This window comes from Sabethes cyaneus, chromosome 2, assembly GCF_943734655.1.
Source record: "Sabethes cyaneus chromosome 2, idSabCyanKW18_F2, whole genome shotgun sequence".
Classification (NCBI taxonomy): Eukaryota; Metazoa; Arthropoda; class Insecta; order Diptera; family Culicidae; genus Sabethes; species Sabethes cyaneus.
Window position 1 is genome coordinate 200,443,201 of NC_071354.1, and position 26,012 is coordinate 200,469,212.

Sequence of the window (26,012 nt, forward strand, 5' to 3'; positions counted from 1 at the left end):
TAAAGAACTAGTTTTAAGCAGTCTAAGCGGGTCACTGATTGTTTTACCTTATTACAAGCGATGGGTTGACTAAGTGGGGGATATCAGCATACCAATCTTCTTGCTATCTTTAGTTCTTCAAGCTGTTACCATTGGAAGACACTATTGTTGAGCTAAACTTTTGATTTTTCGCTTTAAAAGTTGGAGCGGCGGAACTAATTTTGAACAGACCGAACCCATTTTCACCCGCAAGGTGCTTTTTTAAGCAATCCTGAAATCTGAATTTTTTTACGTCCCCTTAAAAAATCCCTCGAACCTTTCCCCCTATTCAGTAAGTTCGCGTTCCTATCCGCGACCTACTAATCGGCATCTGATGCGTAATCGGCATAGCGTATCGGCATAGATGCCTAAAATACCATCTGTCTTAATTGTTTATCGGGGCATACACTCACCGCACCGTTCGGCAAACGGTATTCGTCGTCTCTTTTATTCTCTGGTGTTCTTATGGGAAACTGCGAGTTTGACGTCTCACTCGCTGTTCATAAGGATGGTGGGAGAACAAAAGAGTTACATATAGTAGTACAAACGATCCGACTCAGAACAGTGTTGTCAAAGCAAATAACATTGAAACACATCGTTGCTTTATTAAATCACTGAGAAAATCTTCGAAAATTATTGAAAAAGCTGTCTTTTGTGTTGTTTTTAATAAAGAAAAATTAATTATGAACATACATTTCTCTTGAAAGTATTGAACCACGTTTTCACCATAGGAGGTTTCAGTTAATTTCAAACTTAAAATTCTTATTTCCAGAACCGAAACAGTGTCTTGGCAACACGATAGTTCATCAGTTGTGCTGCAGCAGCTGCAAGTGGTGAACAGGTTCCGTCAATTCAGAATTTGTTTTCAGTTTTGTTAGAAAATAATAAAACTTTTGGCTAGTGACAAAGCCTTAGATAATAGAGAAAAAGAGACTGAATAATATGGTATGTGACAATTGAGTGCTTGACTTTCAGAGTGGTTGTAATCAGTGCTGAAAATTTGATGAATTCGTTAGTAGCGAGGTGGCGATTGCTGAAGAGCAGCTGAAAAATGTACGTTTTTGGACAACAATTTTTAATTCATCATATTTCTTGTCGGAAACCCAATAAATTGTGTTTGTGTGAATCAAATGTATGGTTAAGTGATTTGTGAAGATGATCCTATCAAAAGATTTTGAAAATATGAATAAAAAAGTGCATTTTCGGCCAATTTATGTTCAACTGATTAAAATAGGCGACACTGCTTAACTCGTTCCTTACCCTATATATTAATTTTTTTTTGAAACGATGGTTCTACAATCGATGAAGGTACGTTAGGGGAAAGAAATGAAGTTTTTGGTGAAGGAGGGGGAAGAGCGGAAAGGTGAGGAGAGGGGGGATATTGGTAGCTATGCTTAACAAGTAGTTGTTTTGAGGCGTAGTAGGCGTGGCCTGGCGGGTGTTGTGGATTCGAATCCGGTTATAATCTCAGATTACAGCTTGGTTCGACTCATGCACCTTCCAGCATTGGACAAAAAGTAGGAGTCAAAACGACTACTTGTTAAGCATAGCTACCAATATCCCCCCTACCTCTCCTCATCTTTCCGCTCTTCCCACTCCAACACCAACAATTTCATTTCTTTCCCCTACCGTACCTTCATCGATTGTAGAACCATCGTTTCAAAAAAATATTAACAATGGATCGGCATTAAGCCCCGAAACCCGTGGTGAAGTACACAGTCAGCGATGCCAACCATCCAGACATTAGTGCATGCATAAATTTGGGACCCTGTCATTTTCTTGGCAGTATTTTATTTTCTCAGCCTAATTTTTTGTGTAACAAAAATAGTTAGTGAAGTACTTTAAGTTTAAGCAACATTAGTGAAACCAGAATTCACAGGAACTGAAATAATTGGTGGGTCCCAAATTTATGCATGCTCGAATGTCTGGAAGATTGACATCGCTGTACACAGTGGACGGATCGTGTGGATTTCGCATGAATCTTGGAGAAGGTTCGACAACCGGAGAGGGCGAAAGCCGGCATTAAACGAGCGCGAACTATAGCAGCTAAGACAGTTATCCGTTACCTACACGTAGACCTGGCGAGGGCTTTTAAACAATTGTACAATTTGTACAATTCAAGCAATTGGCGAGGGCTTTCAAACAAGCTTAAGCTTGTAAGTGGGACAAGAGAGCCTCGTCTAGCTCCCTAGCCGAAAAAGGGGGAAACAACCACCAATGGTACTATCCGCGATTGTATTACGTCTTTTGTATTACAGAACTTTGTATCATCATGTAGCATCGAAGTAAAGAGATCGTGGAAGATTTCGATAGTTGAGATGGTTTAGATGGCGAAGCGGAAGTTAATTCCATGCATTCTACCATGCAGCATTTGTAAGCACTGATGACCGATGGAAGTGCGACGTGAAACTATTCGGCAGGCCCCCGAAAGTACTGGTAAATGTGCTTCGATTCCGCATTTATCCCAGAAGAGTGCTGGAAAATTAGAGGGACTCCTTAGGACATAAACGACGAAGTTGATAATTTCGGCATTCTCCACGTCAATCAGGTTTCCGATAAATCAGCTGATATATCCTAAGCTATATTTTGAGCCTCATTACACTCTTATGGTCATTTTGGTGATAAAAACCATCATAAGAGTGAAATAAAACCTTTGTTGTTAAAGGGTGTCCCACATCAATTTGCACCACGGAAGAACCGCTGTAGAAAATTACCCATTGGGTATTTTCTCTTGAAAAGTTGAGTAGAAGTAGTTTAAAGTGTATTGTTTACACTCTATTTTTCATCGCGGTCAGTTTTCCGAAAATTGGAAAAAATGGCCTCACCCGAAAAGCAACGTTGCGAATTTTGCACCTGGAAAATCCTCAAGTCTTTCATCATGAATGATGAAATTTACGTCAAGGCGGACTTCCGGCAGCTTCTGGGGTTACTGTACTTCACCGCCCAGCACAAGTTTGATGTTCCGGAGGAAGTAAGGATGCAGCAACTTTCATAGTTTGCCTTGAAATACATGATTTGGCCAAGAAATACATCGTGTGGCAAAGGGAGTGCGCCGTTCGTGACTACCGGGACTGTAAACGGGCAGATCTATCTCAAGCAGTGTCCACAGAAGTATTTGCTTCCTCTGTCGAAGCAACACGAGGGCCCTAAGATCTTCTGGCTGGATCTATCTTCGTGCCAATATTCAAAGGATATATTGGAGTGGTACGAAGCCAACGGAGACACCTTCGTACCCAAAGACATGAACGCCTCCAACGCACCGAAACTGAGCTCCATCGAAAAACACTAGGCTATTATGAAGCAGGCACTACGGAAGCATCCCAAGGAGGTCAAGTCTGAGGAAGACACGAAGAAAAAGTGGATTTCCTTACAGATGCAGCTGCAGCTAGCTTGTACAAAACTTTTTGAGTGGAGTTAAGCGTAAGGTGCGAGCATACGGTTATGGTATTGAAGATGAATGAAACAAATATGCCAAAAGCTTACTAATGGGTTATATTTTGTTGTCTGAAAGTTTGAAAAGGATCGGTCAGTAGGTAATTTTCTACAGCGTTTCTTCCGTGGTGCAATTTGATTTGGGACACCCTTTACTTGGATATCATAACCATCGAGCAACCAGCCAGGCCAGAGCAACCAACACACCGTTCCGGATAAACCCCACATCCACCTTCAGGTGTTTCAACGCTTCCAGAGTTCCAGAGACAGTCAAGAGATTGCTTCTCGCCGTCAGACCCTAATTGTACGACGTTGACCTGAACTCCTGATCCATTCGCTAATCGACCATGATCGATTTTGGTGCAAAATCTCGTTGACCATCTTGTCGCGGCTAACCAGATAGACCTTCTTATGAAGCCAGTTCTGATCCCAGAACTCGTGGAAAGGATTTTGCGGTTATTGCGCATGGACTGGGTTGCCTCAAAAGTCGCTTTTGGGCAGCAAGCCTGGAGACTTGGAGCGACGTTAGGCTTCCGTAGTTTCAAACAAATTAACTAAACATTGCGCGTCTTATGGTCGGGACGGCTATACCGAGTATTAAGTTGTTCACAGTTCCAGTCAACCAATGTGGATCAGCGGTGGAAACTTGTGCAACAGAAAAGCATGTAGAGATCATACCACAGTAGCCACGGAAAGTAGTTCTATAGATCGCGCTCAAGTTTTTGCGTAAAATCACACGTTGCCTCTGCTAACGTCCACGTTACTGCGAGTCACGTTCCGCTTAGGGAGCTCACCTGGCCGCTCTGCAGAATTTTATCAGTGAATTTCTATGGAAATCAGAGAGTTCGCAGATGATGTCGCACAGTGGGACCATTCTGGAAAAAGGCGGTCAAAAGTCTTTTCTCGCTTTTCCTGACGTTTTTGAGCTCAGGTGTCTTCGGAGAAGTTCCTTGAAAAAGTATTCTGCATCTGTTTTCATACAATTAGACATTAAGGGGATAACACATTTGAAAAAATTAACTTTTTATAGGAACTAGATAGCATGTTCATGTGTTCGGCTAAGTTGTAGATCTTTGAATTTCATTAAACTTTGTCAAAGATACTAAGTATCTGCATCAGAAGGTTTGCGAGATATAATTGATTTTCTGTCGCGAACCCCTTAAAATCAGTTTATTAAACTTTTTGTACACAAAACCTCATCTAACGGGTTTGACATATTCTACAATCTTTTTGATCAAAACACGTAACCTTCTAGAAGGTTTAAATATCGCATGTTGCTTAATTTGTTTTAAAAATTGATTTGAACCATAAATTTTACCGTTTTTACAAGTATTTTTTCCGTAAATAGGCACCTACTGGCAGCTAAAGTTAGCATCGATGGCACCGCCATAGAATATAGTATAAGTGTGCAAAAAATTACGGCCGGGTCTGCTCGGGCATTTTAAGTTTTGTTTTAATCGTTTTGGTTATTTCAATTATGAATTTACATATGAGTCCACCGGATTTATTTGAAAATATAATTGCACTGAGCTTTCAATTCGCTTGGATATCCTATTGCATTCAGTGTACAAGTTTCTGGCAAGTGCCAGAAACACGACTGTCATCGTGTCTGTTTTCATTAAATCCAGTAGAATGTTGCCGATGTGGGCAGTTTTAGAATTTATTGCTATGATACAGCCATAAATATGTTCAACTATACGGTTGGTATTATATGCCACAATCGGTACGTCGAATTTTAATTCACGGTGCAGAAATAATAGATGTAGCTGTTATACCGGTCATCGTCTTTCGGTAGAACCGCAAGAGTGCCGTAACAAAGACATAAAACTTTTTAGAGAAAAGCGTGCACGTAAATGTTCAAGGTATGTTAACAGTAATGAATTATGATTGTATGTAATTATTTAAGTAATCTGATTTCTGAACACAATATCGACAAACGAAGATGCTTCAGAAAATTGTTAATAATGTTGGATCCGTTGATTTCAACTTTAAGAAGACGAACAGTAAAAATATCAATGCGGTTGTTACCAGCAGCATACAAAAGTCTCAGAATGAAAGTAATTCTGCAATAGATAGTGAAACAGACGTGAAATTATTATGAACAAATAGGAATAATAAAACCCTGATAACTTTCTAAAACTAACATATAAGTATATAATTCATAATTGAAATAACCAAAATAGCCGAGCTGGCCGTGATCTTTGGCATACATATATTATATTTTATAGCGGTTCAAGCGATGCTAACTTTAGCTGCCAGTACGTGCCTGTTTACGAAAAAAATTACTTGCAAAAACGGTAAAATTTATGCTACAAATCAATTTTTAAAGCAAATAAAGCAACATACGATGTTTAAACCTTCTAGAAAGTTACGTATTTTGATAGTATCAAAAAGTTTGTAGAACATGTCAAACCCGTTTGATGAGGTTTTGTATATAAAAAGTTTAATAAACTGATTTTAAGGGGGTCACAACAGAAAGTCAATTAAATCTCGCAAACCGTATGATGCAGGTACTTAGTATCTTCGGCAAAGGTTAATGAAATTTAAAGATCCACAACTTTGCCGAACACATGAACATGCTATCTAGTTCCTATAAAGTTAATTTTTTCAAATGTATTATTCCCTTAATATCCAATTGTATGAAAATGTCAACAGATGCAGAATACTTTTTAAATGAACTTCTCCGAAGACACGTAAGCTCAAAAACGTCAGGAAAAGCGAGAAAAGACTTTTGACCGCCTTTTTCCAGAATGGTCCCACTGTGCGTCGGGGGTTCATCGTATACTATGTTAGAAGGTTCCATCACCGAAACGTTTGGTGTCTCGTATCTATTCTGTACGATGGATATTTGGAAGCCTACCTGGAAACACCCTAACGAAGAGCCCTGCTCTCAGATCGATCACGTTCTGGTTGATGGCTGGCACTTTTCTGACGTCGAAGACGTGCGATCCCTCCGAACCACCATCTCGTAGTAGCCAAAATTCGCGTTCGGTTGTCCAACGTATTTAAATCGAGACCTAGAGGGAGATGCGACTAAACATTCGACGGTTAACAGCTGAAGGAGTTGCTATAGAGTACTCTCGGAAAACTGTTGAGTGGATCGGTGAACAACTTGGAGGGAACCTGAACGACCAGTAGAAGCGCATCTACGATGCGATCAGTACTACAGCGTAGAAGTGTTAGGTACAACTGCTGAAGCCACTTCCAGTGAATGGTTCTACACAGAGTGCCAATGAGTGACTGCTCAGAAGAATCGACCAGAACTGATATGTTGGCAGCAACTGCGACACATCATAGTAGAGAGATGCTAGAGCTGCCGAAAAAAGATTTCACTACCGTAAAAAACACTGGGAACGCCTTCTTGCGGAGGCGGAGAATTGCTTCGAGAAGCACGATATGAGAAGCTTCTTTAAGCTATCAACAGCATCAGACACTGGACCGTGCCAACTCTTGTTATTTGCAACGGCAAGGAGGGAAACCGAAAGATCGAAGATAGGCAGGCGTTACTTTCAATTTACTGCTAAATGGTGAACAAGATTGAGCTGTCAGCTGAAACAGGGTAACGATTGAGGATGATGGACAAGCTGTAGATCCACCAACTTTGGATGAGGTTAAAACCCAACTAGAAAGTTGATAAATGGCAAAGCAGCTGGAAAGGAGGCATCCCCTCGAATTTTCGAAAGTCGAGAACGAACAGTTGTATTGTGCAATCCTTGAGGATATAAAGGTAAAGGTATGGATTGAGGAAGAACTACCAACGGACTGGTAAGAAGGTCTCATATGCCCTATTCACAAAAAGGGTCATCAACACGAATGCAGCAATTATCGAGGCATTATTTTCTCAGTTCTGCATACAAAATATTCTTCGGCATCCTATTTCATAGACTGAGGTCGTTGCAGGAACTCTTTGTTAGCTAATACCAGTGCGGTTTTTATGAGGGACCCTCCACGTCGGGCCCAATCCTCAATAAATTCTGGGACTTTAATTCGCAGACTCATCATCTGTTTGTAGACTTCAAGGTAGCGTACAATTCAGTTGAACAAAATGAACTGTGGCTGACTATGCTTGATCATGGGTTTTCAACAAAACTGATTATTCTAATACGTGCTACCACTGATGGTTCAAAATCGACGAGCTCTTGACGTTTTTGAGCATTCTTGAAAGCATAATGAAATATATACTAAGTGCAAAGTTGCAAAGTTGCAGATATTGTGAGGCGACTAAAACACGGCAGGCTACTGCGAGCAGACCAGATCATAAGGATGCCGGAGGAGAGAACAGCGAAAGCAATTTTCGGCAGAGAACCCGACAGAGGCCGACGTCTTCGAGGTAGACCTCGTATTCGTTGAATGAGCGTTGATGACGTGGATGCTAGAGCAGCGGGGCGACTGGAGAGCGACAGCCCAAGACCGAGAGATGTGGAGATGGCTCCTGAATTCGGCATGGATTTGATAAGTCGTATGTCGCTGGAAAAGTTAAGGATGTATTCTATTAGAATCCGAATCCAATTCTCATACTGCCAGTTCCAATTTTTATTGTTCTGAGATAAACTCAACGATTACCTACAAGTAGACGTCATGGTCTTAGATTCGCTGGAGCTCGCGCAATACGTGGACAATTACTTTGACAGGACTTCAGGACAGTCGACGAAACAGTAAAATTTGTGAACGTAATGAAGATACTTAATATGGAGGGCAGTTTCACGTTGCGACACTTCCTATTCAACTGACTAAAGGTTCTGAGTGTGGTATCGTAGAAGCTTCGGAAGAAAAAAGCAACCATTTGTCAATAGAACTAGGAGAAATAACTTCGAGTTGCTGCTGAGAATAAAATGACTGTCTGAAGAAGACCTTCGGTTACTCCTAGAACACCAGCCACGTTCGGATGAAGTATGAGATACTCAAAGTGGTCATAACACTATTTAATCCAATAGGGTTGATTTCGTTCTTTCTCGTCCGTAGCAAATCCTGATTCTGGATATCTGGACTAAAGTAACTATACATTTCCAGATGCTATTTTTGATCCGCTATCATCGCACCTGCCAATCCGCATCTTCTGTGATTTTAGCGAAGTAGCCTTTTACTGCACATCATACTTGCGGTTAGAAGGAGACGGTGAAGTGATAAGCGGTTTGAAAACAATGTTGACACGAAATGAAAACCTACTTTTTAAAACTGATATCTTTGATCTACTATCTTTGATGTTTAAATAAACGATGTTCGAAAAAACCGGAAAATTTATCTTTGAAGTTTTTAATAAAAGTAGAAGGCTCGAATTTGATAAATATTGTTTCCGTTCAATTATATAATAACTAGTCATGTGCATAAAATTTCATGAAATTCAGGGACCTTTGAGCTCCAAACGGTGATATGATTTTGAAAACTGCATTAATGCCAATACAAAGTAGAGCCTCAGCCCACCCTCAGCGTCATATGTGGGCGGGCCGTGGGAGCGGCTAGTCCGTTCAATCAAATCCGCTTTCGTTTTCCAACACGGCCTTTTCCTTAAAATATATTTTATATACGAGTAGGTTAAGCATGTTGAGGTCATACTATGACTGATTTTCCTGACGAATCAGCCGCTGGCTGAAACCCTCTTGAGTAAAGAATAATAACTGATTTTCCTATTCTAAGTTCTATTCAAAGTTAGTTATTTTGTTTAAAATCAACAACACACTAATTAAAATATAAAATTAGCCAAAACAGATAATCATTCATCTAATTTACGTTATTGCGTCAGCGATATTCTTCGTCCCATATTTCACAATTTACGAAATTAAACACAAACTTCAATTTGCCCGTTCACTAACCCCCAAGCCAAGGCAACCCGATCCTGACTTGTTAAACCTCTTTTACCGTTTTCGGGCTACGATAGAGTCCCTGGAACAAATTGCGCCACTTATAAAGCGGCGCAGTTTTCCATCGCTTCCCCTTGCCGAGCAGTCTGAGCTGAGCTTTAACTTGGTTCCGAAAGTTGGGGTAATTTTTCAAAACAAGGAAGTGTGACATTCCCGTTTACTTGCGTGCCCGTGGAAGGGCATATTTCACGGGACGCTCATTGCGCCGGCTAACAGAAACCAGACGTTAGGGGCGCGCGCGGTAGTCTTATTCAAATATTGGCAAAGTTTTACGCTCGAGCGGTTGGGCTCACACGCAATACATACGTACGGCAAGACGTCCTTGGCGGTGAATCCTTCGGAGCAAAGCGTAGTACATTATTTTTAAGAAGCAAACATAAATTATAATGAGTTGTGTACTTTCGCAACTTTTCAGCGGTGGCGGTGGGTGGTGGTTTCTTTACCGGTGCAAATTATGTATTTCGGATGGTAATAGAATGGGATATTTTCGGGCTTTGCTTGCAAGCGGTTAGATTGGTTTTCACGAAAACGTGTGCGTTTGTACGTGAGCACAGCTTTGGCTGCTCAAGTTACCGCTCGATTTCAGTGTAAGATGCTCGAGAAAGTTTTAGGGCGTGCTAGACGAAAAGTTTCATTGCCAGCAGGTGTTTCGGCAATTGGAGTTACCTGCGTCGAGAGCAACTGTACTCGAATATACATATAAACACAGAAGATGGAAAGTTTTTACTTTAATTGCGATTTATTACTGCAGGGTGTAAACTCGACCGTACGAGCTAGCAAGTATTTGAGTGCTCACTACTTATTACTCAGCGTGAGTGCATAACCTAGAAATATTAAAGTAACGCTTTCGGTTGAACTTTCCAAAAGGGAAAGAAAAGATACTTATACTGGTTGAGAAACTTTTTGACGGCAAAATTATAACTTTCATCGGTTTTGTTTGCTTTGGCTGTCATTGGTGGCGATGTCGGGAGTCACGCTCGCACCGGAACTCTGCATCGGGATTATGCCGGTGTCTACCGTGTCACGGCTTACGGTGTCTTCGCTGAAAAATGATGCAGTTTGGTATAGCATTAAATCGATAATTGTACTCTCGAAACTTATCGTACCGGGTTAGTAGTATGGGTTGAAAGATTCCTCATCGAAATACGGTTAGAAGAGTATGCATCTGCAGATGACTTATCACACCAAAACCGAAACGTGAGTAAGTACATGAAATGAATTAGTTTTACCCAAATGCCGGAATAATGATTTTGAAACATTAATATTTTTCAACTGGACGTAGTGTAGTGGTTCGACTGGACGTAGTGTTGTGGTTTAAAGTTAGCTTATTCGCAAGCAAGGAAGTGGGAGACCAGCCAAAATTATGGACGCAGAAGGATATCGTTCTGTTGCTCGGGCCTGCAACAATGTTGGGAAAGTTTCGAATGTTTGGTACAATAAGCAAGAACTTTATTCACATCGAAGTGTTTGAGCTCACCAGCAATCACTGGTTGTGATTTTCCAAATAAATATAGAACAATCACTCTATTATGTTTGAATTCTAACATTATAACTTTTTTTGCGTTTCTGTCTTTCCCCATTTAGACGGGTGTTGAGAGACGACGGTACGGTCAGTAAAGACAGCGATAGGAGCACTCCTTTGTCATGAAAATTAGACAACGAATCTTTCGTAACATTATTATCAGAAGCAGTATACGTAAATAACTCGCGACTGCTGACTGGTATACATTTGGATGACGAAGCGCAGGAATCATTGACTCCGCACAATTTTCTCATACTTAGCTCGAGCTGGTGTTCGATAATTGATCAAAGTTTCCATGAACGAAAAGACAGCTATAGTAATAAGTGGAAAGCTGTAGTACAACACATGCTGGATGTCATTTGGCCCCGTTAGATTGTTGACCGCGTGACGTGTGGGTACAATTTCGAGATCCGTAGTAGCGCGCACCCCCACAAAACCTGCCTTGACTGTCCACTTTCAGAAAGCCCAACAATGAAACCTTTCTAACAATGCTGGTAGAAGCAGAATACGTAGTGAACTCCAGACTCCAGACCATCCAGAAGATTTGTCGATCGAGTCAGAAACATCCGAGACATTGACACCGAACTGCTTTCTAATGCTCAGCACCAGTGAAGTTAAGCCACCCGCATGACAACTAATTGATAAGCGAGCAGTTAGTACTAACTGGAATATTTGTCAACAGCTGTTGGATCAGTTCTGGTGTCACTGGTGTCACGGGAACACCTGCCCACTATTTCAAAGCAGACCAAGTGGTTCAGGGACTGTCGTCCAATTCAGCCAGGTGGCTTGGTAGTAGTGATCGGCGAAAACCTGCGCAACGGGTGGACAAGAGGGCGAGTTCTGCGGGTGTTCACAGTTTTGGACAAGCGAGTGCGAAACGCTGAAGTGAAGACGGCCTGAAGACTGGAGTATTCCATCAACCATCCACGAAGCTAGCTTTTCTGGAAATTTGCGGTACAGTTGGCGTAAACTCCGAGTAATGCGGGTCAGGGAATATTCCGAACAGCATCGGCGAGAGAGTGTTAACATGGCCAAAAGTTGTAACGAACGTTACCACTGGAGTTAGACTAGATAACTGGCGAGAAATGACAATTAAGACCCTTAAGACAATTAAGACATTCATATACTCATACAATGTAAAACTACAAGCAGATATAACTGAACCATACATTTTCTGATAAAATTACTTAAAATATTGAGTTAAAGTTGGCCAGCAGACAACACCTTAAAAGGACTAGAAATGTAAGTTAAAAATATATTTTAAAACCAATAACATCCCGAATTTGCAAAACTAAAATTGAAATTACAGCTTAAAAGCTAAATTCTAACCTAAAACGGAGTTTAGCTAAAAAAGAAATCCATAAAACTTCATTTCTTTGGTACAGGCATCATCTGTTTGTGAACTTTCAGGCAGCGTACGATCCAGTCCAACGAATTGAGGTATAGCAGATAATACTAGTTTTCGGACGAAACTGGGTCAAATGATGTGTCAGAATCAGGGATGGAAAATTAATAATTTTGATCAAATCTGTGAGTTATTGCCACAAGCACAGATCACGATCCGTACAGTACATGACAAACAGTAAATCTTTAGCATTGTTCACAAGATTTTTTGTTCTTGCCTCAGTAGTCGATCACAGTGTTACATCTTACTTTAGTAGCTGTGAGAAAAAGGTCACTCATATTGCTTGTAATGAGATTCATACGCTACACACAATCAATCATCTGTATCTGTTATAATTCTCAACGCAATCATGTAATAAACATGATCTGACAGGAGAATAATCATAATCTGTACAGATCGCGATGAAGTATATGTCGCTTACAAGTAGTGATGTCAATGAATCTGAATCTGATCGTTCCTGTGATCTTGATTGCGAGAACCGTTTTTCCATCCCTGGTCATAATACCAGTGGGTAAGACCGCAGGGTACATTGGATAGACTGAAGTACTGCGATGCACTCTCTAACCTGCTATTCAACATTGCTTTGGAAGGTGCAATACGAAGAGCAAACATACTAGGAAACGGGCCTACAGGCCTTTTAAATGGAAAGCAGCGAGATTTAGACCAACCATCACCATCGCCAAAGTACATGGTTACTGACAGAGAGCCTGGGGGTCCAATTGGAGTAGGTGTCGAGGTGTAGGAAGGCTTCATATGCGCTCGTGACTTGTAACAACTTTGTAAGCCGCGAAGTAGAACGATGAATTGCATCCGCGAATCGGGCTTTCTACGGATTACGTAGTCAGCTGAAGTTCTGTAGTTTGCAAATTTGTACAAAACTCTACAGAAAACGAATTCTCCCGATAGCCCTTTACGCACATGAATTATGGATGCTGAAGGTAATTGATCGGCGACTGCTTGGGGCTTTTGAGCGTAAAATTCTGCTATTAATACTTGGCGTAGCTACGACCCTTTAATCGACGATGTAGATTGTATAGCCTTGCGGCTACGAAGCCCACCTGAGAGTATCGCGGTTACAGCGTCTCTCACGGCAAAGTGTATCCTGCTCCTTCACTTTTCCTTTCTCTTCGTTCTATTCTATGGATTTATACGGCAGGCTACAGGGGGCTGGCCACGTAGCAAGGATGCCGAATGAGAGACCAGCGAAAACAATATTCAGCAGAGAACCCGACAGACGACGTCGACTCCGGGGCAGACTCCGTATCCGTTGGCAGAGCGCTCTTGACGAGGATGCTAGAATAGCGGGTGTTAGGGGCCCAGATTCGATAAGCGGATTTTCGCCGAAAAAGTAAGTACCGTAAAACGGGATAATATTGATTATCAGGGTAACATTGATCAAATGGATCATTCGCATAAATATGTGAAATAAACAACTTTTGCCAACTTTCCTGAACTGATCAGTGTTACTCCCAATAATCAATGATACCCCGTTTTACGGTAAGTAATTCTATGCATTGCTTTGAACGCAAATGCGCTGTTAAGTAATGGCCCGAGTCTGTAGCACTGCGAACAGCTATGGTAGATAATGCACGAGTACGGTTTTCCGGACAAACTGACGCGGCTACTCTGGAACGAGTGAGGTGCTACGTATGCGTTTCAGAGACACTCTCAAGTCCTTTCGAATCGCGCAGAGGGTTACGGCAAGGGTATGGACTGTCCTGTATGTTATTCAATATCGCTATCGAAGGTGTGCTCCGGCGAGCGGGCATCGAAACGAGAGGAACGATCTTCAGCAAGAGTAGCCAACTCTTAGCCTTTGCAGACGGCCTCGACATCATTACTAGAAACCGTGGGACGGCGGAGGCAATCTACGCCAGATTAAAAACGGAGGCTAGGAGGATAGGGTTACAAATTAATGCGTCGAAAACCACATATATGGTAGGAAAACGCTCCCGAGAAAGTAACGTTTGCCTCACACGGACAGTAACTATTGACGGCGATGAACTGGTTGAGTGGTTGATGAGTTCGTATATTTGGGATCTCTGGTCGCCACCGACAATAATACGAGTAAGGAGATCCAATGACGCATTCAAGCTGGAAATCGAGCCTACTTTTCCCTCCGCAAGACGTTTTGATCTAGGAGCATACGCCGCCGCACAAAGCTGATGATGTACGAAACGCTAATCAGACCGGTAGTCCTCTACGGACTTGAGACAGTAACTTTGCTTACGGAAGACATACGTGCACTTGCCGTTTTTGAACGAAGGGTGTTGCGGACTATTTTTGGCGGAGTACAAACGGAAAGCGGAGAGTGGCGGAGACGTATGAATTACGAGCTACAGACACTGCTTGGAGAGATTCCCATCGTACACCTGGTGAAAGTTGGGAGACTACGGTGGGCCGGCCACGTCGCAAGGATGCCGGACGACTGTGTAGTGAAATCCGTCCTCTTCAAGAACCCCACCGGTACCAGGAATAGAGGGGCTCAACGTGCACGATGGCTCGACCAGGTTGAAGCCGACTTGCGCATGTCGAGACGCGCAACGAATTGGCGACGAGTAGCCCAGGACCGAGTACAATGGAGAGGAATTCTTGATACGGCAAGCGCCACTCCGGCTCTCAGCTGAATAAGTAAGTAACTGTAGCACGTGTATGTTGGTGACGTGTGTGAAAAATTGGCCATCGATAAGAACATGGCCGATTTGGCTGCTTGCTTGTTGGTGATCACTTGATCAACAACTGGCCGTGAGGATATCTTGGTGGGGATGAAGGTGATTCTGATTACCAGGTCTTGGCAAGCTGTGAAGTTGATGCATCGCTGGTCATTATCATTCGGGTCGGTGTGCCGGCCCCGAGGCCCTATTGCGACTATTTCGACGACTACTGCAAGAAGTACTAAGACATCTGTCGTTTCCACAAAAAGTGACTAGCTAGATTGTGAAAACCACCGAGTGATCACTATTCTAGGTGTCTCCTACAAAGTGCTTTCCCAAGTCATATTCATCGACTGTTACCGTTAACCCGCTACATTTGTGGGAAGGTTTCAGGCCGGCTTCGTGGAAAGTCGGTCTACAACGTGAAGCAGAGTGGATTGGATGGAAAATGAATAGGTCTAGAACAACGCACTGGCTGGCGGACTGGATCGAGTTCGACAGGGCCGACGTAGGTAGATAGTGGTAATCGACGGAGCCAAAAACCATGAAATTAGAAGGCATATTATAGGCTGAAGTTGTGCCTACTGTGGACTCAATAACCATTTGCGGTGAGAGAATCTGAGCTTCCGGGTACAAAGAGCACCGCTTACAAAATGTTAATTAGACCGGATGTCCTCTATGAGCATGACCTGAACATCCTTTCACGAACTTAAGAGAATTCGAAGTTTTCTACCGGTAAGCGTTAAGAAACGCCTTTGGCGTGAACGGACACGGACAACGCCGTGTGGAGACGATGAAGATGAACCGTGTACTCCATTGTCTCTGTGGTGAATGTAGTATTCAGAATGTACTAAACAATATTAGACGGACATGTTGGGTAGAAACATGTTAGTAGAATATCGGACAACTAAAAATGGTGTTCGCGTCAAATCCGGTTGGAACAAGACGAACCCTAGTAACAAAAAGGGTTTTATTACACTCTTACAATGGTTTATATGACCAAAATTGGATATGAAACCCGCAATAAGAGTGCGATAAAACTGGCATTGTTACTTGGGAAGAGCGACGTAGTGAGCGAGATAGCTAGATCAAGCGGATCTGAACTATTGGCGTGCCCTAGCTGGAGCATACTGCGGCACATGAAATAAAAACACGAATTAACCTGTTCCACCGACCTTAGCAGGCCGGTGGTCAAGTCCCACCGCTGTCACCATAAATGAAAGGTCCTTTCTATAAGGTACCTATTTTTTTTCTTGTAAATTAAAAAGAAACGTTTCTTCTATCACCGACCAGACGGGTCGGCGAGTCAAAACCGAATCAATGAATTTATTCAAACTTAATTTTACAAGGTTACTTCCTACTCGCTAAAAGTATTCTTCTCCCTAGGGAAACTCCTCCTTCTCGAGGTAGTTCCGTCCTATTCTGCCTAGCGGCAGACCTCACGCCGTCTGTCGAGCCTCCCTCTCGCGCATACATTTTTGGCCCTCACGTGGGGACTTTGTCAATAAATGACATGTTCTTATGAGAGAGTTTGGCACACTCCGAGCATATCAGCCTGACGCAGGTTAAGAATCATGCGCGTTCGTTCACCTAGTAATTCGCCCTACCGGCGCCGTCGCTCGATCGAGTCACTGACCGGCGCGGGTGATCAAATTGAATGTTATGTTTATGCTCTGAGCTGACCGGGGTTGATTCTTCCGGATTCAGCCAGATAAAAATGCGTGCATGTAACAGAGGGAATGAGGCTCGCTTCAACTGTGACATATCGAAAAGAGTTATATCGTTTACAACAGCCAGAGTTCTGATATCAATCTGACGAAAAATTTGTTCGAAAGCGACCTACAATAATTCATTGCAAACCCAATTTTTATTTTACGTCCCATTTTAAACCCTACTTCAATTTCAATTTAGGTTTAATTGCATGTCCCTTTTTTATAAAACTGTACCCTTATTACTAAAAAAGTTCCATTTAATGGACGAGGGAAGTCCCCCTAACAAAAAATGTCCCTTTTCAAGTTAAATTTGCACTCCAAATTCCCGTATTCAAGAATATTTTCAACGTCAATTTCAAATTTAATTTAAAATCCAAAGCCAAGTAAACTGTTATGTCCCAGTTTAAATCCTACTTCAAAAGTCCGAATGCATATTTAATTTCAAGTAAAATATTAAGTCCTAATTCAAGTCTTATTTCATGTTCCATTTCAAGTCCCATTAAATGTTCTGTTTCTCCTTCAATTTTAAACCTGATATTAAATGAAAAAAAAAAAATCTATTTCAAATTAAATTCTACTATTTAAATCCAATGTCAAGCCACATTTCAAGTTCTATTAGAAGTAAAATTTCTAATTAAATTTTAGGTAAAACAAGTCTAAATTAGTCCTAATTCTGGTCCATGTTCATATCCAATTTCAAACCCAATTTAAGACTTTAATTTCAAACCAATTTTAAGCTTAGTACAATTTCAAGTTTAATTTTGAGTCCGGTTTCAAATCTTGTTTCATGTCTTCAAGACCAAGTTTAATTTTAATTCAATTCCAAGTCTCGTAGAAAATCAACAATTTGAAGTCTTAATTCGAAAGTCAGTTCCCCACCCTCTGTTTGTGTCTAGGTGCGGTAGCGGTTGAACCGAGCTAGATGGAAACATTACGTTATGCAGGTCTCAGATTATACTGACGCTACTGACGTGTTGAAAAATTGTAATTCACTCAATGGGAAAGATTGCTTAGGAGCCGATGAATTTCTCTTAGAAACGTAATTTTAAATCCTATTCTTCATTCTAAAAATACTTGATTGAAAATATACCCCAAAGAAGTAGATAGAGTCCATTTCTATTTTTGGTCTATAAAATTTTGGTACAAAAAGCTAGTTTTATTGTAATTTTTTGCCAATTACGAAAAAAGATTTTGAGTGAGAGAAAAATATAAAATACTGATTGTAGAAATAAGTGAAGACAGAAAGTTGGCGACAAACGCGTTGTGTTTTCAGAACGGCCTTCGGTTTGTCACATTTCTTTATTTTGAAGGATGAAAATAAATATATCAATTGCAGACACATTCACAACTTTTTAAATCTTCTAAATCCAAGTAACCGTGTAGGGCAGGGCCAGTTAGTGGCACTCAAGTCGCTTTTTATGCGGAAGATACATCCCCGTAAATCAAAACCGCGTGAGTTCCGAAATTTGTGTAAAAAACCGCGTAAATTCCTAAATTCCTGTGAGAAGCAACATCAGATCAATAATATTTTCTTAAATTTATCAAATGATTTTAGCAACTCAGTAGAGTAATCCGCTCTTTTATATGTGTTTGTTTATGTGTAACTAGATAGCTAAGGTAAGTGTGGGTAGCGAGAAAAAACTTTGTGCCATCCAAACGTGGACGGGGGAAAAACGGGTGCCTACAATGTGGAACACGACAAACGGCAGCAGCTCTATAACAGGACTAGCGAAAGCGGAAGCTGATCGGTCCCAAAATTTGGGGAACCAAAATATCATAATGTGTATTTTCTTTCGGGACGAAATCAAATAAACAGGATAAGAAATTAAAGGACCGAGAGTGATGCACATTACACGCTTAAAACAAAAAGGATTTTTTGTTGTTGTTTGTTCTGTTCATTTACCTTTACCAAGACACTGTGCGAGTAGTTTGCTAGGTACGGCAAGCAGGGAACGGAATGTCCTGTTTTTTGGTGATGTTATTTTGGCACAAGTTTTTTTTTGGTTTGTTTGGTTTGAGTTTGGTTTTGTTTAAGAGTGTAGTTCAAAGTTTGACAGCGAGCAGGTCAGAGCGAAGAGAAAAGAGAATTTTTCCATAGTTTAAGTTTTCCGGTGTAGTTGTTTCGCAAAACAGTTCAAATGTATGCTGTGTGGAAGAGAAAATGGTGTGGATGGATGTGGTGGGTGGGGGCGGGCACAGTGCGAGGCGAAATAGAGAAGTGCAATGTTTTTTTTTTGCAGGCGGTTAAGGTGGTGGGGCCTATCGCAGCACTATTTCGTTAGTGTTTCTTCCTCAATACGAATATGAAACGAGCGAACGCTAGCAACTGAACGAAGTTATCGCAACGGGGTGTGATTTTTAATTTAAAAGCAATAGCAGCAGTTTCAATCGGAAGCGGAAAATAACACAGTGGCGAAAGCTTTCAACAAGAGAGGTCCGCTATTAAACGTATGGCGTTAAACAGGAACTGCAGTTCCGAAGAAGGTGCTCAACTCAAACAAACTAATTGCAAAGCGCCAGTATTGGACACTGTTATAAATTCATCCATTAATTTGCACTCAACTCCAAATGATAACCCGGGTGATATAATCTGATAATATTTGCTCCGTAATAGATAATTGATAATGATGCTCGATAACGGTAACGCCGTTGACGGCCATCTGACGCACCGGGCTCGAACCGGTGTGCTCTGTTTGCGGATATATCGATTCGATTGAACGTTCGAATGGCACCGTCAACTCGTCCCGTTGGAGTAATGAAGGATTTTTATGGAAAAGGGGAAAGATCGATGGTGGTTGGTTGGTTGGGGGATGCTGCCGGTGGAATAAATTTCAATTTTTTATAATTCCTCGATTTTCTGTGTATGTGATAATAAACCGCGTGGTTATCGTTGATCAAAAGAATAGCTGGTTAAAGCTCAATTGTTACCCGAAACTAACGGATTTGTTTAAAGGAAAAACAATGAACGAAAATGAAAAACAATCAACGAAGGCGTATCGCAATCCATGCGGCTGATGAATTGAAAACTAATTAACATTTATGGTTTTAATTAATTCATGCAGTTACGCTTCATCCGATGTAACAAACCAAAGCTCGGTAAAAAGTTAAACGTAGTTGAGCAACGAGAATTGAGAAAGAAACAGAACAGAAAAGAGTGTGCGTCGGTTTTTATTTTGGGGTGGCTGAGGGCTGGCTGGTCGGAACGGGACGGGACGGTTTTGAGGGCGGGGTTGTGGGTGGTCGTTGTGGCCTTCTAACTTTTGTCAAACAGGCCTACCGGGACTGGGCGCTGCGGTTCGGCTAATGGATGAACGAAAACTTACCCGTACAGTCTACTATCGCGAATGTGTCTATAAATTAAAGTGGGATAGGAAATAGAAGTTGTTGCTTTACTGTTTCCGTTGGATTTGTTAGAAAGATAGTGGATATAAGATAGTGTTGTAATCTTAAACATTACTTTTGGTGAGGATGCTATTGGTGGTTTGAGTTGGCTACAGTGACTACTGAGAACGGCTAGGATTTCTAAGCAAGAGAAAGTTTGGTGAAATAATTATGATAAATAGCAGAACGGTTGGTTTGGTTGCGCAACTAACTGAGAAGTGTTTTTTTTCCTCTGCTCTTAAATGTATAACAAAGGAAAATTATTCGAGCATCGACAATTTTAATTTTTGGCTCTGTTTCAAATTGGCCAACATGAAATCACGAAACCATTGCCTGCATTTCGACGGGTTCATGTTTTGTGCTGCAACTTTTGGAAAGCCGGCAGGAGGTAGAACAATGAGCCGGTCAAATTGTTCACTTGAACAATACAACAAGAAGAGAAAATTGAGCAAGTAATGCAGAAGACGGGAGACGTCGGAATGTCTGTCGATTGGAAAGGCGATTGGGTGTGTGTGTGCGTGGGGAAGTGGGGGCAGTTAGTTGCGCTCTACTAGACGTTGTAAAAAGTTTTTAAATAATGGTGAAAGATATTTTCCTCCCCGATGCTTTGGCTTCTTGTGAGGAGCTGCCGCAGAAAAAGCGAGAGATACCTGACAGATGGTAAAGGAGGGGCTGATGTGAGTGCGAGAAAAATTTCTCCTCATTTTTATAGCATTTAGAAGAAACTTTCCAGTTGAGTGGTTTTTTTTTGCCGGGCTGCCGCTCGCTCCCGGGTATCAATAAATTTTGGTCTGGAAAGTTTCCTCCTGCTGGGCCGATATCGCATGATACTTTTTTTTTCTTCTTCTCCCCTGCCAGTTTCGAATGTTTGGTGCTGCTCAGATTTTTGCGGTCAGGACGGTATTGAGTTGTTTATTATGATAGTTGGAAGTTAGTTGGTTTTGCTAGTAAAGCGGTTGAGTTTTCGTTTTGCTCGGGTTGTTTTTGCGAGGAAGTTAGCTTTCGAAGAACTGATCGTCATGGAAGCCAATTTCCCGATATCGATTCCAATGGAATTATTGCGGTTGATTTTATTTTTAGTGACGGGGTGGAATGGGAGGCGTGCACAGATTCATCGCTTGCCGGTGGCAATGTTAGTAGAAATGGTGCAGGATATGAATTTGGCGTGGTTGACTTTTATTCTGTTAGCGATGGAAGATTTTTAGCAGTTTTATGGGTATGGTTTAGTTGGTTGTGCTTTATTGTACAGCGTTTTTGGGTGACTTATTTTTAGAGGTGTATAAAAAGTCAGTACGATTAGATCTTACCTTCCATTCCCATGCCTAAATAGAGCTAAAATTTCTTCGAACGTTTTGTTTTTGGTCTCAGGAACCTTTTTATATGTAAATATCCAAAATATTGCTAAAAATACACTAAACGGTAGGAATGTATAATTTTCCAAGGCAGTCTGAAAGAATAGAGAAACAAACATGAATTAGTAAAAATGTTTTGTAATAATTGTAAAAACAAAAATTCGAAACAAGAGAAGTAACGTCTTTAGATAAACAAAGTAAATCAAAGTTTTCTAACTAAATAAATCATTAAACACATTCAAAGGCCGAGTTTAGTTGAGGTCAGATTAAATTGGAGGCCCAATAAACACCAGAATCATATCTTCTATGGCACCCGACTTGTTGTAATTGGTGAATCAGATTCTACTTTTGTGAGGCAGGCGAAATCTGTTTTCGATTTTGGATCAGTCACACAAAAGGGTTATTACAGTAATCTGGGTATCAGAATAGAAGTAGATAATCTTGCCTTTCAGCTTTTTTTGATGTGAAAACAGAGCTTCGCACATAATTGCAAAGCTTTCAACTTAGACTTTTTCTAGGTGTAGTAACTACCCAGCAAATACGATTCCTCCTATTCCAGCTCAAGGTCATAAACACCAGCACCCGTGTGAGATGTGTAAATATAATGAACCATCAGTATAGAAAACCGCTGCAAAAAAATTTCCTTACCATGTAGCTTGATAGCCAGTCCTCTAAAGTGACTAGATCATCAAATTTATCAAATTTACCAAATTTATTTAGAGGTAATTAAATTCAAAATTATAATTATCAAGATTAATGATTTGATTTTAGGCTTCGTTTGTAGAGTTTTTCTCGAAAAACTTTTCGTAGTTTTCAGGATAATCCTTTTTCAGTTGTAACATTTCTATGAACATTTCAACATTCATTGCAGCTTCCTCTTCTTCTTCTTCAGCAGCATAGAGCCGGGGTGGCCAACTCGGTCTTGGGCCACTCGTCGCCAATTTTCTAGTCGTCTCAGAAGTCACAAATTGCTTTCGACCTGGGCAAGCCATCGTGCACGTTGGGCCCCGCCTGTTCCTGGTGCCGGTGGGGTTGTTGAAGAGGACCATCATTGTCGCACTGTCGCCCGGCATCCTTACGACGTGTCCGGCCCACCGTAGCCTGCTAATTTTCGCTAGATGTACGATGGGAGTCTCCCCAAGCAGTGCCTGTAGCTCGTGATTCATACGCCTCCGCCACTCTCTGCTTTCAGTTTGTACTCCGCCAAATATCGTTCGCAGCACTTTCCGCTCGAACACGGCAAGGGCGCGTATGTTCTCCGTGAGCAGCGTCACGGCTTCAAGTCCATAAAGAACTACCGGTCTAATAAGGGCTTTGTACATTGCTAGCTTGGTACGGCGACGTATGCTTCTTGATCGTAGCGTTTTACGAAGGGCAATGTAGACCCGATTTCCCGCTTGGATGCGCCGCTGGATCTCCTTACTAGTGTTGTTGTCCGCGGTCACCAGCGATCCCAAATACACGAGCTCCTCTACCACTTCTAGTTCGTCGCCGTCAACGGTTACCATCCGTGGGAGGCGCGCGTTTGTTTCCTTTGAGCCTCTTCCTTTCATGTATTTGGTCTTCGACGCATTTTTTTAGCCCAATCCTCCTAGACTCCGCTTACAGTCTGGCGTAGATTGCCTCCGCCGTCGCAAAGTACCTGGCTATGATATCGAAGTCATCTGCAAAGCCTAGAAGTTGGCTACCCTTGGTAAAAATCGTGCCTCTCGTTTCGATGCCCGCTCGTAGGATCACCCCCTCAAGAGCGATGGTGAACAGCATGCAGGATAAACCGTCACCTTGTCTCAACCCTCGCCGCGTCTCGAAGGGACTCGAGAGTGTCCATGAAACACATCACTCGATCCAATGTAGCTCTGATCAGTCGCGTCAGTTTGTCCGGAAAACCGGATTCGTGCATTATCTGCCATAGCTTGTCTCGATCGACTGTATCGTATGCTGCTTTGAAATCAATAAAGATGTGATGCGTGGGACGTTGCACTCCCGACATTTCTGCAAGATCTGTCGGATAGTAAAATTTTGGTCCGTAGTTGCGCGAGCCCCCATGAAACCCGCCTGATAATTCCCTTCGAAACCTTGTGCTATCGGTGACAACCGCCGTAACAGGATCTGGGAGAGTACCTTGTAGGCGGCGTTTCCCAGCGTAATACCACGATAGTTGCAGCGGTCTAGCCGATCACCCTTTTTGTAGATGGGACAAACTACTCCTTCCATCAATTCCTCCGCTAGCTTTTCCTTCGCCCAAATCCTCGAAATAACCCAGTGTAGAGCCTTTGCTAACTTTTCTCCGCCATGTTTATATGCTCTGCCGGTAGGCGGTCCTTCCCAGCGGCTTTATTGGTCTTCAGCAGCCCGATTTCTCGTTTGACTTCTTCGAGATCAGGTGCTAGGACATTACTATTTTCCATGGGCGCTCCTAATTTCCGTTCTGCCTCCTTCTGCGACTTCGCCATTGAGGTGTTCATCGAAGAACTGCTTCCATCTGTCGACCACTTTGCGCTCGTTTGTAATTAGATTCCCTCCCTCGTCCCTACACATGTCAGGTTTCGGTGTGTAGCCCTTCCGAGTTTGGTTCACCTTCTCATAAAACTTGCGCGTGTCATTAGCTCGGAATAGTTGCTCTAATTCTTCACGATCTCTGTCCTCCTTTTGGCGCTTTTTCCTCCTCAGGATCGTGGTCAACCGGTGCCTAGCTCGTCGGTATTTGGCCAGGTTATCTCTAGTGGCAATACTTAGATAATTTTTCCAAGCAGTTTTTTCCCCTCCATCGCTTGTTGGCATTCCTCATCAAACCAATCATTTTGTGTACTCCGAGGCTCAATACCTAGTCACGGTGTTCAAAATACCGTTATTAAAAAATAAAATAGGCCATACAAACGGAAAATGCCAGTTGGTTTGTATCGTCATCCTACACCACTGAGCTAATTTTTAAAAAAATCGATCGACGAAGTTTTGAGTTACGCCCTTTTTAAGTTTTAAAGGGCAGATTGCTCATATAAAGTAAATAAAAATCTTCAATGACACTTCCAAAATGAACGTAAATCACAGCCGGTATTGATTTTTTATGCAACATATGCCCATTGCCGACCATTTTAGGAGTTTTACGCTGTATTGGGACTAACCGGAAATGTTCCGGATTAAGTTATCGCTGTGGGAAATAGGGGAAAATAGCCAGGGGACTTCCGGGAACACCCAGACGAGTGGCCAATTTCGTCCATGAACAAACACCTATCGTGCAATACCTTCAATGACACTAGAATTCAACAACTAGATCGATGTAAGCCAAATCTGCTATTTAGGGTTAGATTTGGTCATATCTGGATATATTTGGGGGAACCCGCGAACTCCTGGGAAGTCAATAACACAATGTGGTACATTTTTGATAATAAAGACATGTTCGGAATTGGCCATTGTGGTTCTTGGTGCTCAATTTGGCTTACTCGGATCTATTTTGAAAGCTTCAGTGTGATTTAAGGTGTCGTATGATGAGTTTTTGTTCATGTTCGAAATTGGTCATTTCCTAGGGTTTTCCGGAGTCCCCCAAACATGTCCAGATATGACCAAACCTGAGCATGGATATTAAATTTAGCTTCCATAGATCTAGTTATTGAATTCTAGTGTGATTTAAGGTGCCGCACGATAAGTTTTTGTTTATGGAAAAACTGGCCACTGGTCTGGGTGTTCCCGGAAGTCCCCGGAACTTGTCCATACACAACCAACGTGGCGGTAGGTAGTTGATCTGACGGTCAGTGATCTAGTTCTTATATTCTGGCGTAATTTGAGGTGTCACATGATAAGTATTTGTTCATATTCGATACTAGCTGTTTCCCACAGCGATAACTTAATCCGGAACATTTCCGGTTAGTCCCAATACAGCGTAAAACTCCTAAAATGGTCGGCATTGGGCATATGTTGCATCAAAAATCAATACCAGCTGTGAGTTACGTTCATTTTGGAAGTGTCATTGAACATTTTTATTTACTTTATATGAGCAGTCTGCCTTTTTAAACTTTAAAAGGGCGTAACTCAAAACTTCGTCGATCGATTTTTTTAAAAATTGGCTCAGAGGTGGCAACAGGGATGGTTCCATCACTTTGCCGAGCAAAATTTGGCAAAGTGACATATGGGACATTTGTAGAATTAATTATTATCTACAATTTTGCCGAATGAAGTTTTGCTGTATCTTTTGTAGAAGCTGTCACTGAAATGAAAATAAGAAGTTTTAGTAAATTCGGCATCCTAGCTCTGCAGGAAATCTGTCATCTCATTTACCATTTACCAAAGCGAGGGCAGTACCAACGAGCTGGGGACGGGTTTTGTCGTGTTAAACAGAAGATCGCGCGGTAGATTGGAAGACCACCGTTTCTTTAATTACACTACCTTCACGAAGGTAAACCCAACGATGAGAATGAAGCGGTCTACGTCTACGCTCGCCATGGGATCGCCATCAAGATCGTCATCAGCGTATGAACACCTAGGTCGATAAGGAAGAAGTGTATCAACCGGCAATAGTCTGCACTACGACACGAACGATAACGGCCAACGATGTATAAGGTTCGCAGTGTCCTGAGAACTGGTAAATCTTAACGCACACATATCTATAAACTTTATATGATCCTATGATTTTAGGATTGCAAAGCCGAAACAAACTCCATTGAGTGAATAACCAGTCGATAAA

The 26,012-nt window shown here is 41.8% G+C and overlaps 1 protein-coding gene across 1 annotated transcript in view; it reads right to left on the reverse strand.

Moving 5' to 3' along the window:
- Positions 1-10,040: 10,040 nt before the first annotated feature.
- Positions 10,041-26,012, reverse strand: part of LOC128733658 (glucose transporter type 1) — a 215,794-nt gene continuing 199,822 nt past the window's right edge. The window contains exons 15-16 of the mRNA XM_053827399.1: positions 21,290-21,429; positions 10,041-10,350 (exon numbers count right to left, since the gene is read on the reverse strand). Of these exons, the coding sequence (XP_053683374.1) occupies positions 10,233-10,350; positions 21,290-21,429 (258 nt within the window). The 3' untranslated portion in view covers positions 10,041-10,232. The remainder of the gene's footprint in view (positions 10,351-21,289; positions 21,430-26,012) is intronic.